The 15953-nt window shown below is 46.1% G+C and overlaps 1 protein-coding gene across 5 annotated transcripts in view; it reads left to right on the top strand.

Annotated features, from left to right (window-relative positions):
• PHACTR1 (phosphatase and actin regulator 1) overlaps nucleotides 1-11859 on the top strand; it is a 303507-nt gene extending 291648 nt beyond the window's left edge. For all 5 annotated transcript variants that reach the window (XM_040586602.1, XM_040586599.1, XM_040586600.1 and 2 more), the window contains 3 exons: nucleotides 972-1112; nucleotides 4457-4533; nucleotides 6750-11859. In XM_040586602.1, coding sequence (XP_040442536.1) covers nucleotides 972-1112; nucleotides 4457-4533; nucleotides 6750-6765 — 234 coding nt within the window. In that variant the 3' untranslated portion in view covers nucleotides 6766-11859. The remainder of the gene's footprint in view (nucleotides 1-971; nucleotides 1113-4456; nucleotides 4534-6749) is intronic.
• Nucleotides 11860-15953: the final 4094 nt, after the last annotated feature.

Raw genomic sequence — 15953 nt, 5'->3', positions numbered from 1 at the left:
TTTGCAGTTAATATACAGCCACATGCACATATATATCTAGCACCTTCTTCAGAAACAGATGTGTAATTGCTTTTGACGCTAAGCAGCGTGCCATGCATCCAAGAAGAATTGATCCTGAAAGCCAGTTCCTGTCCCTAGCCACGTAACTGGTGTACGATACATGGGCTACCATCACACTACTGTTTCCAGTTTGAGAGTTTTGACTGTGGCTGCCTATTCTACTGCGGAATTTGAAAGAAATGCTTTGGAGCAATCAAGATGCTTTCTTGACATGATACAATCCACCCTTGCAATTTTTTTTTTTTTTTTTGGCTTGTAGTATGCAATGTAAACTGTTAAAAGTCAAATATGCTGTGACACAAAAGAGAGCTGCAGCATACAGTGAAAAGTTCATTGAGCACTAGCCATCATCCCGCCTGCCATTTCTGGAGGTAGAGGACAAGGTTGCAGAATATCAGGATGGTAAGGAAAGTTGTTCCTCACCTTTTGCACATAATTCAGGGCAGGAACCACCTAGTGCCTTTGCTTGACTCCTCCCAGGCAGCACAGAAGCACACCCAGCAGCTCAAGGCTGCGGAGTGTACAGCCTGCGCAGGTAGTGTTAAAGTTGTGGTTGTGATCTTCGGCTCTTCCTGAGGCATCGGTGCACAAGGAGACTTCCTTGTGTTACATCTCATTTCTGCCAGGGTGATCAACCTCAGCCAGGGATCGAGGCCTGCAGCCACAGCAGCTTCCCAAAGAACAGCGGGCTGCTTCGGCAGCAAAGTGGGATGATATTCAAGGTGCTGTAACAAGAGGTTGTCTCCCACGTAGCAGTTCTGTGAAAGGCTGATAAAAACAACAGGACTGGGGATGTCTGAACCCTCTTATTATCATAACGATAGTTGTAGTAAAATAAATCCCCAGGCAGCACTCTGCAGGGAAAAAGTGAAGTCCTGATGTCTTTTTCCACTCCTTCCTCAAACCTGCAGCTGAGCCAAAGGCCTACAGTAGAAGAGCTACGTGAGAGGAAGATCCTCATCCGCTTCAGTGACTACGTGGAAGTGGCAGACGCGCAGGACTACGACAGGAGGGCGGACAAACCCTGGACACGACTCACAGCCGCCGACAAAGTAAGTGGAGGAACTCTGGGAGAGCCGTGATCTTAACAGCTAGAGCTACGTCACGGCAAACAGCATCCCGTGGGTCCCACGGCTGTCACGGCTCCACCTGACGTCCCTTCCCAACACGCCTGCGGTTTCTTCCTTCCCATTCACAAAGTTTGTTGTTTGAGGCATAACCCTTTGGCAAGACGGCTCCCTACATGTGTGGAAACCAGGAGCAAGCTTAGCAGCGTTACACCATTTAAACAGGGAGGAGAGTATCGAGCCCCTTGAGGCCAGGTCTTAACAGCGGGCCTGTTATTTGTTGGGTTTGATCTTGCCACGTAATGCTGACAGCTCCTGCCGGACCTAGCAGAGCAGTGTGACAGCAGCACTTGCCAGAATTCCTGACCCTGGGTGCAAAAACGCCACCAGGTCACATCGGCAAAGGCAGCTCCATCCCACCGAAACCAGGTAACTTCTCCCTAGTGTGTTACAACAGGGGCCTTTACTCGGGGTTTCCACTACAGAGTATTTTAAGCACTAAACTGAAACCACAGAAGAAAAAGACAAAGAAAAGGCACACGTTTTTGGTGTATTGACAGAGCTGTCCGCTGAGCAGCGGTGGGATCTTCACTCAGTGGCGTCGCTGGAGTTGGCGTTGGTGGCAGAGGGGTTAAATTGCAGGCAAATTGTATCAGTCCCTTCCTGATATAATCTGAGGGTCTTAATAAGGGTCTTAATGATGCCTCAGGAAGAAGATTTAAACATTTTACGGCCTCTGTAAGAAAAGAGGATTTATGAGGCTTATCAGTGATTCCTATGCTTACAGTGACTCTGTGATGGCCATGTAAAGTTAAAGATTTTTGGTACCTGAATTCAAGCCTTGACTATTTCTTTGCTGTGGGACTTACACAGCAATGGAGACCATGATGTCCAGTGTTTAGAGACAGGAGGAGGATTTTTGGCCATGCCACTCCTTTATGGTGTGCTTGATTTTATTCACAGAGCAAAGGGCAGCCAGGTGTATTTGTATAATTTAACCAGAGGACATGTATAGTTTGGTGACCACTGGTTTTCTCCTTGACAGAGGGCTTTTTTCAGTTTCGCTTTGGACAAGTTAATGTAGCATAAACTGATCTGAAAAAAAGAAAAACTCCATCTGGATTGTCCACAGACCATAATATACTGGGTTAAAGTAGCTTTTCCCATTTTCTCTCACCGTGTGGGACAAGTTCTTAGTCAACTGACTTAGTTTTATTCTCCCAGTTGGTAGATGAGGGAGGTAATAAATCTCCAGCTGGTTCTGCAGCCTTTGAGAGATCCCTGCCTGGGATGAAAGGCACGGAGAAACTTCAGCTGGGAAAGGAGAAGATTTGGAGTCCAGGCAGGTCCTTCCTCATCCTGTATCTGTGAAAAGAACAAGTATTAAATACCACTATTAAATGTGGCCTGGTTAAAAAAAAAAAAATCAGTATTAAGGCGAAGTACTTTGAGGTCACTTCTCTTTTATAATGCATGCGTGAAGTCAATAGAGCAAGGAGCTTAAGTTCTTCAAGTGAACATTTTCTCAGCAAAGCAGAAGAAGAAATGTTTGTCATGCTTATATTAATGCCCCTTATGGCATAAGATTCTTTTGGGGGTTTGATTCCTGTGAGTAGTATTCTGATTTCTGCCGTTCAGATGACCTGCTTTTCCCCACTGTTGGAAAAAATAGCCAGACAAATTGGAATCAACTCTAAAATGCCTGACAAAGCTGCAACGTCCTATAAAACATTATTTTCTTCCAGAGCTTTGACTCAATAACTGTCTTCACTGGTCAGCACAGGATAGATTTATTGCAAAAATAGATTTTAGTAATGGACTTTTCTGTCTGTCGGTAAATCTGTGTGCTGGATGTAAGGAACTGCCATCCCTCTGGCTTCATCTTCACCAGGTCTGGCTGTTAGAGGAATGAAAAGGGCACGTCAAAATCGCTCCAGCGGATGAGGGATGCAGGGAGGAATAGATTTCAGACCTTGTGCGAGTCAGAAGCCTGTGTGGCCTCCTTCACCATCACTTAAGTAGCAAATTGGTCTGCTGAAGGTAGATCTTGGAGCTGCTGCGCAGCCATCGCTCTGTCCTGACGGATGGAGGCAGAGCCTGACAGACATTTCTAAGGTATATAAAAAACTAAAGCTGTCCAGAAGGAGCACAGGGGGCCTTTTCTGTAGAGCACACTCACAAAATCTATCAATTCTTAGGGCTTGTCAAAGCAATGGTGATTCGTGGCAGTTGCAAAAGCCCTGTTCTGGGCTGGTGCTGTTCATACTAGGTTAGATTTCCTCCACTGAGAAAAATTTCTGACAGACACGAGTATTGCCGACTGGCGCAGCCCGTTGCAGCCACTGATCTGATGTTTTCAGCATCACATGAAAAGGCAGGGACACACACTTTGGACCCAGGGGAGTGTTCGGCCACAGCAGCCACCTTGCACGTCCTCTCCAAATACTCACAGTGAAACCCACTGGTGAGCTACAAATACCACAGGGCTGTCAGAAGTCCCCACTTTGGGCTTGGGACTCCAGCCAGCTCTGTTGAGCACCGTCTCTACCACAAAGCTGAGTCCCTCCAAGTCACCCCTTTTTTATTTTTTTTTTCTTCAGTATTTCTCTTTCTGCCAGTCACCCCTGGTTTTCTTTCCCTTCATGGACAAGCCACAGAGGCTGTAGGTAACTGGGTCTCCTGCAGGTGCTGAATACAACCACCTGTGGGTAGTTTTCTGCTGGATTAGGGGGTTGAATTGTTTCAATGAATGGCACAGCTGGGTCGTCAGGGGGGAGGAGGATGTGGGGGGGCACAGCCCAAGGCAGAGCAGAGGGCAAGGAGCCAGGCATCCCTCTTCCCTTCCAGGTAAGCTCACCCACCTTAGGTAACTGCACCCGAGGAAATTCAGGACCACGTAAAGGTGGGAGACACCTCCAATAGTAGTCTGGTAGGATCCAGGCTCAGTTTACTCACAGTCCAGCTCTGAAGCAGATAGCAGTGTTGGAGAAACTCTGTTGCACATTTTCTTTTCTCATGCTTATGTTAATTTGGGTTTTGTACATGAAAGTGTTTACATAACAAGCTGGAATTGGTTTCTGTATCTGTGTTGTCTGTGATACATTTTCAAATTGAGCCATTCGACCAAAGCATTTATCTCTTCCCTTTATGTGATTTAGAATGTGTTTATCTCTGTTCCTTTACATGTTTTAAAGTCTTTTTAATGTTTTTCTTTTTTTTCCCCTGATGTTATCTATCTGCTTCACTTCTAATATACTGTTTTGAGAACAAAGTGAACTTATTTTGATCTCTCTCATTTATACATTTATGAGTTTATTTGTCCTTTGCAGGCAGCCATTCGAAAAGAGCTTAATGAATTTAAAAGCACTGAAATGGAAGTTCATGAATTAAGTAGGCATCTAACAAGGTAAGCTGAGATTAATTTTTTAAAACTATCGATGAATAATGTTGTTTAAAAAAAAAAAAAACAAACACAAACCACAAACCCAGCAGCTCTTTCTTCAACAGCCACTGAACACACCATGAAGTCTAGACAACATTTAGAATTACAGGCTGTAAAAGAAACTCACACAGATGAGCTCATGCCGCCCTATTATGTGGTGGGATGCAGGCATAGCTGTCTGTTTAATAAAGTGTGCCCTCCTTTTATTTTGTTTTTTTTTAAACTATCATGGTCTAACTGCATGTCTGTTCTTCTGATATCAAAAGTGAATAGCGTTGGTGTTTGAAGGAGGTCAGGGAGCTCTCGTAGAGCCAGCACGTAGCAAGGTATGAAGGAGGGTACACTCAGACCCTGCTGCACGTACAGCTGTTGGGCGCTGCACATCTCCATCCTGTCCTCCACATCCTGCCACAGAGAGGCACTATATTTAATGCTTTTAGGCCTTTTTAGTTAAAAAGTTAGAGACTGACCCCAAACCAACAGCCCTCCTCCCTGCCAGGCAAGGGCCGAGGCACGCGAGTAGGTCAGGGCACATCCCCTTACGCAGCCTGTGCTGAGTCTGCTCTGGCTTTGGTGCCCAGATGAGCTGATCTGGCATTTTGGCTGAAGTCAGGGCTTTGCAAATCAACATTAACCCCCCACTCATCGTTAGACATTAAAGACAAGCGTTAGGTATTGAAGATAAGTGACAGGGAGCTCTGGTGCAAAGCTGGAGCTGCCTGACTATTAATCTGTTCATCAGCTAGGTGCTCATAAAAAATGCAGGCAATACTTTTAAGAAAAGTACAGAAAAGCTTAAGGAAAAATTAATTTTGTATTAGGGGATTTTTATGTGTATAAATTAATAATTATATGAAAATTCACCACATGCATTATGTATATATTCCCTTGCAGAAACAATCTCCCTTCTACTTCCTAGCCCGTGCCAGGATGGTTGCACTGGAGTTTGTAGTAAGGCAGTGCTGCTCGAGACAGGCCGGCTGCTTCTGAGCCACGAGGGCTGGAGGAAGCTGTAGGGTGTGCAGTTGGCCTAGATCTGGTGACCCCAGTGACCAAGCCTTTGAGGGACACTTGGCTCACTCCTCCAGGAGAGCGGGGACAAATTTAGAAAGGATGAGGCTGTTATAAAGAGGATGTTGCTACAGGGAGCTGAGCTCCGTTGATTGCCACGAGGCCTTTAGCATCCCACAAACACTGGTTTAGTTTTCCAGGTCTCTCCAGCTGCTTGGGTTTCGCAGGTTTCTGGGCAGTATTTTGCCTCTCTGCCAGTGTTGGGTTGAGCAGTGACCCTTTGAGGTGACTCAGCTTGTATCTGAAAGCCACCGAGTGCTTTGGCTCGCTAAGTTCGGGCCAGGCATACTCAGAGGTACAGCTAATATAATAGAAATTGGAATAAGGGTTTGTCTGAAGTTCATGAGGACTTACTGGTTAGACAAGTGGCTTTGGGAAAACATGCACTTGAAGGAAGCACGCTTAACCAAAATGAAGTAATTCCCTTAAACAAACTAGATAAATCACCATTATAAAATCATTAGCAAGGTAATGAGCTATTCATGTCATTAAGCAGTGGCATGAGCTGAGCGAAGAATGTGAGCGTTGCTTTACTAGTGGGACACATTAATTTGTTCATAATAAGAGTGAAAAATCAAAGCTAAAAAAAAAAAAAAAAAAATCCTTTGCAGAACTGACAAACCCAGGCCTCCTGACACAGGGTGTGCTAGCGGAAAGGATGGCCATTTTGGATCTGCTTAGCTCTTTAGCCTCCGATATTAAGAAATAATCATACCTGAAGTGTCTGTAAATCTGGCTGAAGACCATAAGGTTTGTCGAAACCAGACAGTTTTTGTGGAACCAGGCATGGTGTGGTCTGAAAGAGGGCTAGCCGATCTGAGATAACTCGCTCGGGGATCTGATGGGATGAATCTGTCTTTGGTACACTTTGGTGCAAACAGGTTATGCCTCTGAACAGTGAGTCTGGCGAGGACCAAGGAATTGTGAGCATCCCTCTGGGTCTGCAGTGCCAGCGTGGCTGATGTCAGTGCTACTGCCGTCGAGCTCTGCCTAATTGTGTCACTGTAGCAATTAGTTCTCCAAATTTTTTTATGTACAATATGCATGTGAGGATATTATCTTACCATTTCTTTTTTTTTTTTTTTTTTCTTTTTCCTCTTGGGTTTCAGGTTTCATAGACCGTAGCAGTTCAATTCTACCTGACTACTATGCCATCTTCAAAACATAACTAAAAGGAACCATAAGTGCTGGTATTATTCACTTCCCTGTTACGTACAATGTAAATCTTCTGAACTGCCTTTTTAAAAAACAAACAAAAAAAAGAGTAGAAAAATAAATATTAAAAAAAAAAGATAAAATTGTATTTACATGTGATGGATACTGCAGCATCATCAGACCTGCTGGTTCAAGCTTCAGTAACAGAAAATACCCCTGGTGGGAATCGTGCCAAGACTTGGCATCTATGTATAAGACTTTCCCGGCATGTGGATTTGCCATACATGTTCAAGCCCAGCTGGTGGTGCATCCATTTCGTCTTCAGGCACCCCTCATCCTGACAAGCCTCTGTCATCAACTCTAGAGAGCCCTGGGATGGTGTTCAGGGAACCACTGGCCTGGGTGAAGTCTTCAAAAGACAAGCACCTGTGGCACTAAAGCACTTATACCAAACACTCCTTTCAGGCTGCGAGCACCTTATGAGGATGGTGAAGGAGCAGAACTACTCTACAGGCCAGCCCACCTGTGACTGTCATCTGAGGAGGAAGGCATTTCTTTCCCTGGAGCAGTTTCTAGCCAGTCAATAGGCACTGTTCAGCTCCCAAGCAGAAAAAGGCATCACCTGTGAAGAACAGGACTCCCCACCGAAGGCTGGTTCAGTTCTAGCAACTGTTTCTGTTTCGTCTCTTTCCAGTATGATTTTCCAAACCCAGCTGTGAACCCACCAGTAGTAAACAACCAGAATGCTGAGGAAAAGCAAGCAAAACCCATCTCTTCATGGTCACTGCATGGCATTTGCTCAGCTTGTAGTTTGTTTTTACACCCGAGCCTCGTGACTGTGCGAGCCAACATGCATCCAGCAGGAAGAAAGGCTGGAATTCCGACTGGCTCTGCAGCGGGACACGCGACAGGAGGAACTGGGGGGTCGATGGACATCTATTCTCTCTGTATCAGGTGTTTCAAGAACTGATCCTAAACTCATACTGAGGAAAGCATGACAGGTTGTGATACCCAGCCTAACAAAAGGAGTCTGGAGCTTCGGTGTGGGTGGGGGGACTGTCCCCAGTACCCACAGCTGAGGCGTAAGGACAGCGATTCAGAGGTGTTCTGGTTTGGTTTTGATTTATTTTTATTATGGTGATTTAACAAGCAAACTGACCAGGCAGAGCTCGGAGAGCTGGTCGCCCTGGGCCTGGTTTACCTGCCAACGTAAGCGCGTACTTAACGCTGAGCAAGCACGCCCACAGCCTCACTGCAGGCAAGACCATGGCCGACGGGCTTCGTGACAGCTGAACACGTTGAAGTGCTTTTCTGAACTTAGGCCAGCACCTTCCATACTTAAGTCCTTAACTAGTGTCACGCCAGCAAGCTGGGGCAAACATCTAGGATTCCCTTCCAGCTCTGGCAAGAAACGGTAACGCCCTGGTTTGGGCCAGCAGCCCAGAGCACTGTAGCAACATTACTGTAAGAAGTTCCAGATTATTACTTCAGGAACCTTTTATTCTTCCCATAATAACTAACTATTTTACTTTGACAGTTTGACCAGAGAGGCCAAAGTTTTTTACTACGGTATTGTTATTTCTGTTACAACTTTATTATTTTTTCCTTTCTTGTTGTCTTCCATTTATCTATCCCCCTCTACCCCCCCCCCCCCCCCGCTAACATTGCCCCTCACCGATGGCGGGCTGACAAGCCTCTCGTGTGAGCATTTAATGGCCAATGCTGCACAGTGCCAACACTCCTGCCTCTTCTCAGGCCTCTGTCTCATTCCTCCAGTCACAGGAGTAAAGCAAAAGGACCTGCACATAGCCCACGGAGTTGCTCTAGCACCCAGGCTGCCCAAACAACACTGGCAGGTAGGCTAATGGGCTCCATTTGCACTTGGTGGTGGTACTCAATACCTCACAGATTTGCTCTCCATCAGAGACAAACAAAAGCATTTTACTCCCACCTGTGGCTATCCTTGCAATGCTATGGATTATTGGCTATTAAATAAGAATTGGCTGTTGTAGGATGGAAGACGCTACAAAGCAAAGTAAAGACCAACTAGTTTCTGGTGCCTCCTTTTCTCGGCATCATGCCTCTGATGTGATACACTTCCCAGATTGGGGAGTGATTTCCAAAGAAATACACAGTGATCCCTGTATCACCAGCTCGCAGTTGCTTTAGACACAAGTTAATCAGTAGGGAAGCCTTTAATGTGCAATGTTATCAGCTCAGTGCAGCAAAGACAGAGCATGACATACTAGCCAGGAATACAGTGCTTTGGGGTTATTTTCATGAAAACCTGGAGTTTGTGGTTTTAAATCCCTCCACATACACATGCATGTGTAACAAGACCACACCACGGCTTTAAAAAGGGAAAACAGAACTCTATGCTTTTGACTACACAGACATGGCATTCGGAAAGGGCTCTGCAACACAGCGGTTTCGAAGAGCATCGAGCCCTCATGCTCCCAGTATGGATCCCACACCGGCATCATTAGCTGAGAGGTTCACTGTGAAAGGGAAAGGAGGCTGCTGGAGGAGCAGCAGTGACAGAAATCAGAGGACTCAGTAGGCTGGTGGGAGGAAAAAGTGAGATTTATTTTTTTCTTTTTCCATTTTATGATTGAAATGAAGAGGAAAGAGGTAGAAGTAGCAGACTACCGCTGTCGGTGTCTTGTCGGTGCTGGAGTCCCCAGGGGAATGGGTACGCTGTGGGCAATGTCACTGCGGGTCCTGCCACTGGCCCTGGTGGGCTCGGACCCCAGCGGTGCCCACGCCTGCCGGTCTGGCAGCCTAAACAAACCCTTGGGCACTGGTTGAGGCATGTAAAAGCCAAGTCTTGGGTGATGGCCAGACATTCCCCGGCACCCTGCCTTCATCTGGATGGACCCAGGGCAGGTCCCGGCTGACCACTGCACAAGTTGTCACACTCAGCCTGCCTCAGGATTCCTGCTGTCCCCAGGGCAGTTACATGCAGCAATGCTTTATTATTTTTTTTTTCCCATTATGTTAACTCCTGGCTGAGCAGACAGCAGGACACAGTGGAAGAACTGCCACATTTCTTCCACATTGCAAGCAGAGCTTATTACTGAGAAGGGGAAGGCGGAGGAGAAAGAAGCCATATGAAGTGTTTGGCACCACAGTAAGCCTCCCAGAACTGGCACTTCAGCTGGTTTTAGCTTCGGTGGGTCTGGGTATTTTGCAAAGTTAACCTCTGGTAAGACATTCTCCAGCAGCCTTTCAGTGCCTGAACACTGCAGCACATCCTCAGTTTGCACACCCACCTCTGGCCATCCATGGGGAGTTGCAAGCAGGCTGGGGAACAGCTAGTGTGTTTTTTGTTTTTTGTTTTTTTTTTTTTTTTATTCTCTCTTCTTGAGCATTTGTCATCTCATCTGTGAAAGCCATCTCTATCACAGCAAAGCAGTTGCGAATCTGTTGGGGGTGAGAAGAGAAGACAGTAACAGTCATGATTTCCCCTCTTTCAACCTGGATTACGTGTAGGATGATGGCATTCCTGCTAACGTTGCAGTTAACACTGGTCATCCTCATGCACATTAGGAGGAGATTAATAGCAGTAACAAAGAAATTACCTCAGGTATAGAGAATGGAAAAATGGAAAAATCAACGCAGAACGAAAATCACTATTCCAATCATCCATCTCCAGGGCTGATAATAGAGATAATATTCTAGAGTCAAGGAAGAATAACATTTTGGATTGAATCCTGATGGGTTATTCATACTTAAAACGTGCAAGTATTGTGACACGTTCTACAGCCTATGGGAAGATGAAGTGGAAACTGGGAGACTGGGGAGGTGGCGGGGATTAGAAAAGTGATTCCAAAATGTCTAGACAAGAGTTTCAATTGTTTTGAAAGAAGCGACAGCGAGGAAACGTGATGGTGCCATCACATCGCCCGCCTGCCCTCACCAGCAGTGTGTACAGGGACCAGGCGAGGTGTTTATGACCTGCAGGGAAGGTCACCCTGGGGCTTTCCCCCACCCTGCACCCTGCTGCTTAGGGACTTGCAAGCCAGAGAAGTTTCAGGCAGCAGGTTTGCTGGGACGGGGCTCAGGCCAGCTTTTGCCTCTAGACAATTCCTAGTGCGCACTCTAGACAGTATCAGAAGAGAAGGAAGGGGGTGGTGGGGGAAAATATAATAGACTTTTAACTAATTTATGTTAACTGAAACAATTTAGTGAGCCTATTACACAAATAGATTTCAGCCTAATACTTAAATGTAACCACAGCACTTTGTCATCACTGCAGCTCGTCACCAAACTCACCCGTCATTATTTCTGCAGTGCCGTCTGTGCAGTGGAAACGCTATAAACCAACAGGGAGGGAGCACTTCCAACACGCCCAGGGAAAGCTTGCACTCCTCAAAATAGATGGCGGAGATGTAAACCCATAGTTAGATGTGAACGGGGGCTCCCTAACGTGCCTGCAAATAAAATCATTTTGTATAAACAGCCATGGGAGATGACTAGGCTAATAAAAAATCAGGAAAGTAAAAGGGGACAAATTATTTTTCCCAGGTGTTCAGTCTGCTCGAGCTTGGAACACCTTCTGTAAACAAAGAGGAGGTGACGGGCACATTACCTGCGTTCCCATGTGTCCCAGTTACTCCTACACCAGTTGCATTTTCCAGTTGATATCCAAGTGTATGTATATAGTTTGTCTTTGTATAGGAGTGAGTGTGGTGGCTGTCAATCATGTGCTCTTCCAGTATTGTAATTTAACAGATTATGGCTGTATGAAAATGATGTAAATAACTAGAAAAAAATTAAACTGGATCTATGTCCTAGGTTTTGTACATACTGAAACTGCATGGTATTTAAATTATTGTTTGTCTCTGATGTATGCAGTTTCTTAAAAAAATTCATTTAAAAAAAAAAAAAGCATTCCTGTGCCCGTGTATTTTATCACCCTCTGTCCCAGTGACTGACGGCGTAATGAACGGATGCAGCCAAGGATCCCATCCCTCCTGCTGCCAGCCAGGCTCAGCACTGCAGCCCGGCACTGCCGTGACACGGTGCATGCCCACACCTCAGCAGGGAGCAAAGCAGGAGAGCAAGACTCACCTGAGCAGATCAACGGGACGTTGTATCAGCAGCGCCACCAGCACCGTCTTTGTGAGCTGGTTTAGCCAAGGTGTGCCAGGGAAGATGGCTGGTACCCCAGCTGCTGAAGTGGTACCCAACACCAGGCTCCTAAAGAACAACAGTGTGCACTAGACAGACATCCACTAACAACCAAAACCCACCGCTCGCCACAGAGCTCACACCCTGCCAAGCACCTGCTGCCAGAGCCAACGTGCAGCATTTGCCAGCTCTGCTCTCCTGTCCCCATTCCTAAGTCTCTATCCAACGTGCAACACCCCGTGGTTAGAGAAAAACGCCTCTGAGCAGCACCAGCACATGCTGTCGCTGTTCAGCAGAGGAGCCAAACCTGCACATCTGGCTACTTTCATACCGCCTTTTCATCTTTTCTTTTTTCCCCCCTTTCGTTTCCCTGAGCAGCTTCCGTGGCTGCACAGCATTTCAGGTTGTGACAAGCTGCAGCCTCTGCATATTGAAAAGGGGAGGAAAAACCTTCTTCACAAGAGTAAGTACGTGCCTTCAAACAGTGTCACAAGCCTTCTGCAGGAAGTACCTCAGGTAACAGCTCTGCTTCGGCTGTTTAGTTTTCCTAAGTGATGCTGCAAAACTTCTGACCCCAAAGAGACAACTGGCACCCAGCATCCTCACTGTAACTGGCAGGTGGGAGCAGCTCCCCACCCCCCAACGCACACAGCATCTTCAATTACACACAAATAGAAGGTCCATATACTTTCACTGACCAAAATTCTGCTCCTCTCCATTGCTGATACAGAGACACAACATCATCAAAACTCTGGTACTGTGCTTTTTTGTTTGTTTCCATTGAGGTAAGTTTTCACTGACCTACTTAGAATCCTCGTTTGTGCGTGTCTGTGTGTGTATATTTCCATTCTGACAGCCACCAAGTCTATAGCTAGCCAGTTAAGTTTGGATAAAGTTAAAAACCCAATAAATCCTAGTTTTTGACTAACGAGCCTCTTCCCCCACAACTAGCTATGGCTTCCGTAACAGCATCATATAGTGGTTTAATTACATGCAGTAATTTATGCTTTAGGAGGAAAAATGGTGGTGAGGATACATCATACAGGGATTGTGAGAGCACAGCCCAATCTCTTGCATGAACACCTCTACACAAAGGCTGTGTTTTTATGTTTTAACAGAAACATTTCATAAAACCGGTCTAAGGAAAGAGACGTGGGTGTCTTCAGTAAAGTCCATGTAATTACTAGCAATCAAATTGCAATCTAATGCCATCTTTAGGCAGGAAATAGAGGAGGGCTGGGGGGTGTGGGGGGAGTGTGGAAATCAACACTTCATTAAACAGGCAGCCCCTTGTGACCAGCTCAGCAACAGCATTTGTGCTACCTGTACCAGCTCCTCCAAACTGCCTCACAAAAAAGGAGAGTCGCCACATAGGACCAACTGGCAGCCAGGCGTACCCCGCAGTTGCTCTCTTGCAACCTGTTATACCCGTTCATGGGACACAAAATAGAACAATCTACATTTTAACATCTGTTTGATGAGTATCCTAAGTTTTACATACATGGATACATTTACGGGGAGAGGCAGGAGACAGGCCTCCCTGTTCAGCAACCGGTTTATAATGTCAAAGCTAGATCCACACTCCACGCGCACATGTGCCCAGGAGTTGATCTTCAGTCCAAAACAAAGGCTGCTAGGCATCTAAATTTTGGGGAGAAGGAAAAGGGAAACATGCTGAGCCCACTCAGCAAATCCAGCAAAGACACTGGAAGGCCCACGCTGCCAGGCACGAGCCCAGCAGCGCACGCACTCACAAGTGCACATGCAGCCAGGTATGGGGAGAGATTGCTTTGCCATCACCTTCCTCACCTCCATTTCTCCCCTTCACCTCTCGGATCAAGGTTCCCAGGCAACTGAGCCCTAAAACAACAGTGTGGCCATGCCCTGGTCACACCATTGAGCTGGTCTGGATGGCACAAAGCAGACGTCCTACTCCCAAGCAGAGCGAATTGACAGCTTCTGGTGTACGCACCCAACCAGCATCCTTTAAAAAGCAGCCGCCAGGGCATGACGCAGATGGTACACCACCCGCCTACACCCACGCCAGCAAGCACTGCTTACAAATTGTACCAAACTGCTTACAAAATTCTTCCCTCAGTGGCAGAATGAATGGAAGCTTGGCTTTTCAGGAAATTTGTGCTGTTTGGATAGGAGCTCTGGTGTTCAGAATGACATCATCTTCAACTGAAGTTGCCCCACATGTCCCATGGGGTGATTAAAGTTGATCTATTCACAGAAACCTCCCCTTTATCGCTGTTACTTTGCATTATTGTATTTCAGCCACTTTTGTCCCCATACTCCCCTGCTTTTCTTTCCATACTCTCAGGCCCCTTACTATACTAGAGTTCAAACCACGCTTTTTTCAAGCATCATCCTCCAACATCTGCCATTACTCTTCTTATCTGGAGTTTCCATCACATTTGGACATCAGCTGGAAAAGAACTGGTGCACGCAACACGGGACAGCACAGACATGTGGCATTGCTCTAAACCTCTCTGGAGAGTACTGCTCGAGGGAAGAACTGGACCAAATTAAGCTTATTTTTCTTGTTTGCAAAGCCCATGAAGATACTTGGCAGGGGGAGGCTCGGAGGCAGGAGCTTTCACTCTCCAAAGTGAATGCTTTAGTGTTATTTCTATTGTCTCTCGTGGGGGAAGATTATGAAAACCCAAAAAAAACATAAACCACTCTTAGCAGCTAGCTCTATATGAACAAGCAAGCCTGCAGCAAGCAGGTACACAGCCAGTCAAGAATAATATAAAGACATAATATCTCATTTTCAAGCTTCTCAGGAAAAATAACCAGCAGATGACTTGCTACCATACTCCTCTGGAATGACACAGAGGTAACAAATCGCAGAGGTCACCCCTTCCCTGCATTACTTAGCCAGGGATTTCAGCTGGAGGCTCAATGACGTGCAACTTCAAAACAATCTGTGTAGGAAATTTAAAGGCATCTTGCCTCCATCTCACCCTGATGGTCACACGCTGACGACAGCGAAAGCTTGCATTTTGCTGCTCTGCTCTCTTGGGAAGTAGGTCTGTGAGCTAAAGTGTTATGTTCAGCTGAGCAGACATCACCAAAAATTAATGAGTGTAAGTTAGGCAGATTCATACTTTCAGTCTTCTGGGAATTCAGTAAGTTTTCTGCATAAACTGTATCCCTCGTAAATCCACAGTGAAAGCTTGGAAATGGATCCATCAAGATACACAGAAAGATCTCTTACAAGATCGGTGAAGGAAGCATGGAGTTAAACCACTGTCTATTCCCCAGAGGCCTCCCATCCTTCGGGGTAGCCCAGAATAAATAATGCACTCCATTAAAGAAACACTCCGGTTCTATGTACATGAAACCAAAAAAACTGCCTATGAACTTCAGCTAACACTGAAGTGCAGCAGCATTTGAGGATCCAGCCCACAGATGCTGAAATGTTTAAGTGCTGTTGCTCACGTGGAAACACGAAGATTTTTACAAAGAGGGTGATTGAGCACCAGCCCAGGTTGCCCAGAGAGGCTGTGAAGTCTCCCTCTTTGGAGACATTTCAAAGCCACATGGACACGGTCCTGTGCAACCAGCTCCAGGCAGCCCTGCCTGAGCAGGGGGTGGGCCCAGGTGACCCCCAGAGGTCCCCATCAACCTCAACCCTTCCGTGAGTCTGGGAAAGTAGATCTCTGTCTCTCTTCTGCACAACTCCAGGGCCCACCTATTGATGGAGAAAGGCTTCTTTAAATTAAAAACTAAACAAAAGCAAAAAAGAACAAAACCCAAATAAACATCTGGAGCCTTCAATCAAATAGTGATTGGAGGAACGCTCAATGGTAAGTCTGGAAGCAAAAACACTAACCGGCACTTCAAACCTTGACTCAGCACACCTGTCTCTACAGAATATGAGTTATCGATTCCCTTTGAGGACTGAAAGCGCTTAACACTTTTAGTGTTATCACTGTTTGTTGGGGGGTTTTTTAACAACAAAGTAAAAACAACAAAGGCCTGAATAATGCATATGTGACTGCAGTGTTTTTGTG

Source organism: Falco naumanni, chromosome 3 (genome assembly GCF_017639655.2).
Source record: "Falco naumanni isolate bFalNau1 chromosome 3, bFalNau1.pat, whole genome shotgun sequence".
NCBI lineage: Eukaryota > Metazoa > Chordata > Aves > Falconiformes > Falconidae > Falco > Falco naumanni.
The sequence above is the reverse complement of the archived record's forward strand: the minus strand, read 5'-3'. Positions and strand labels throughout refer to the sequence as shown.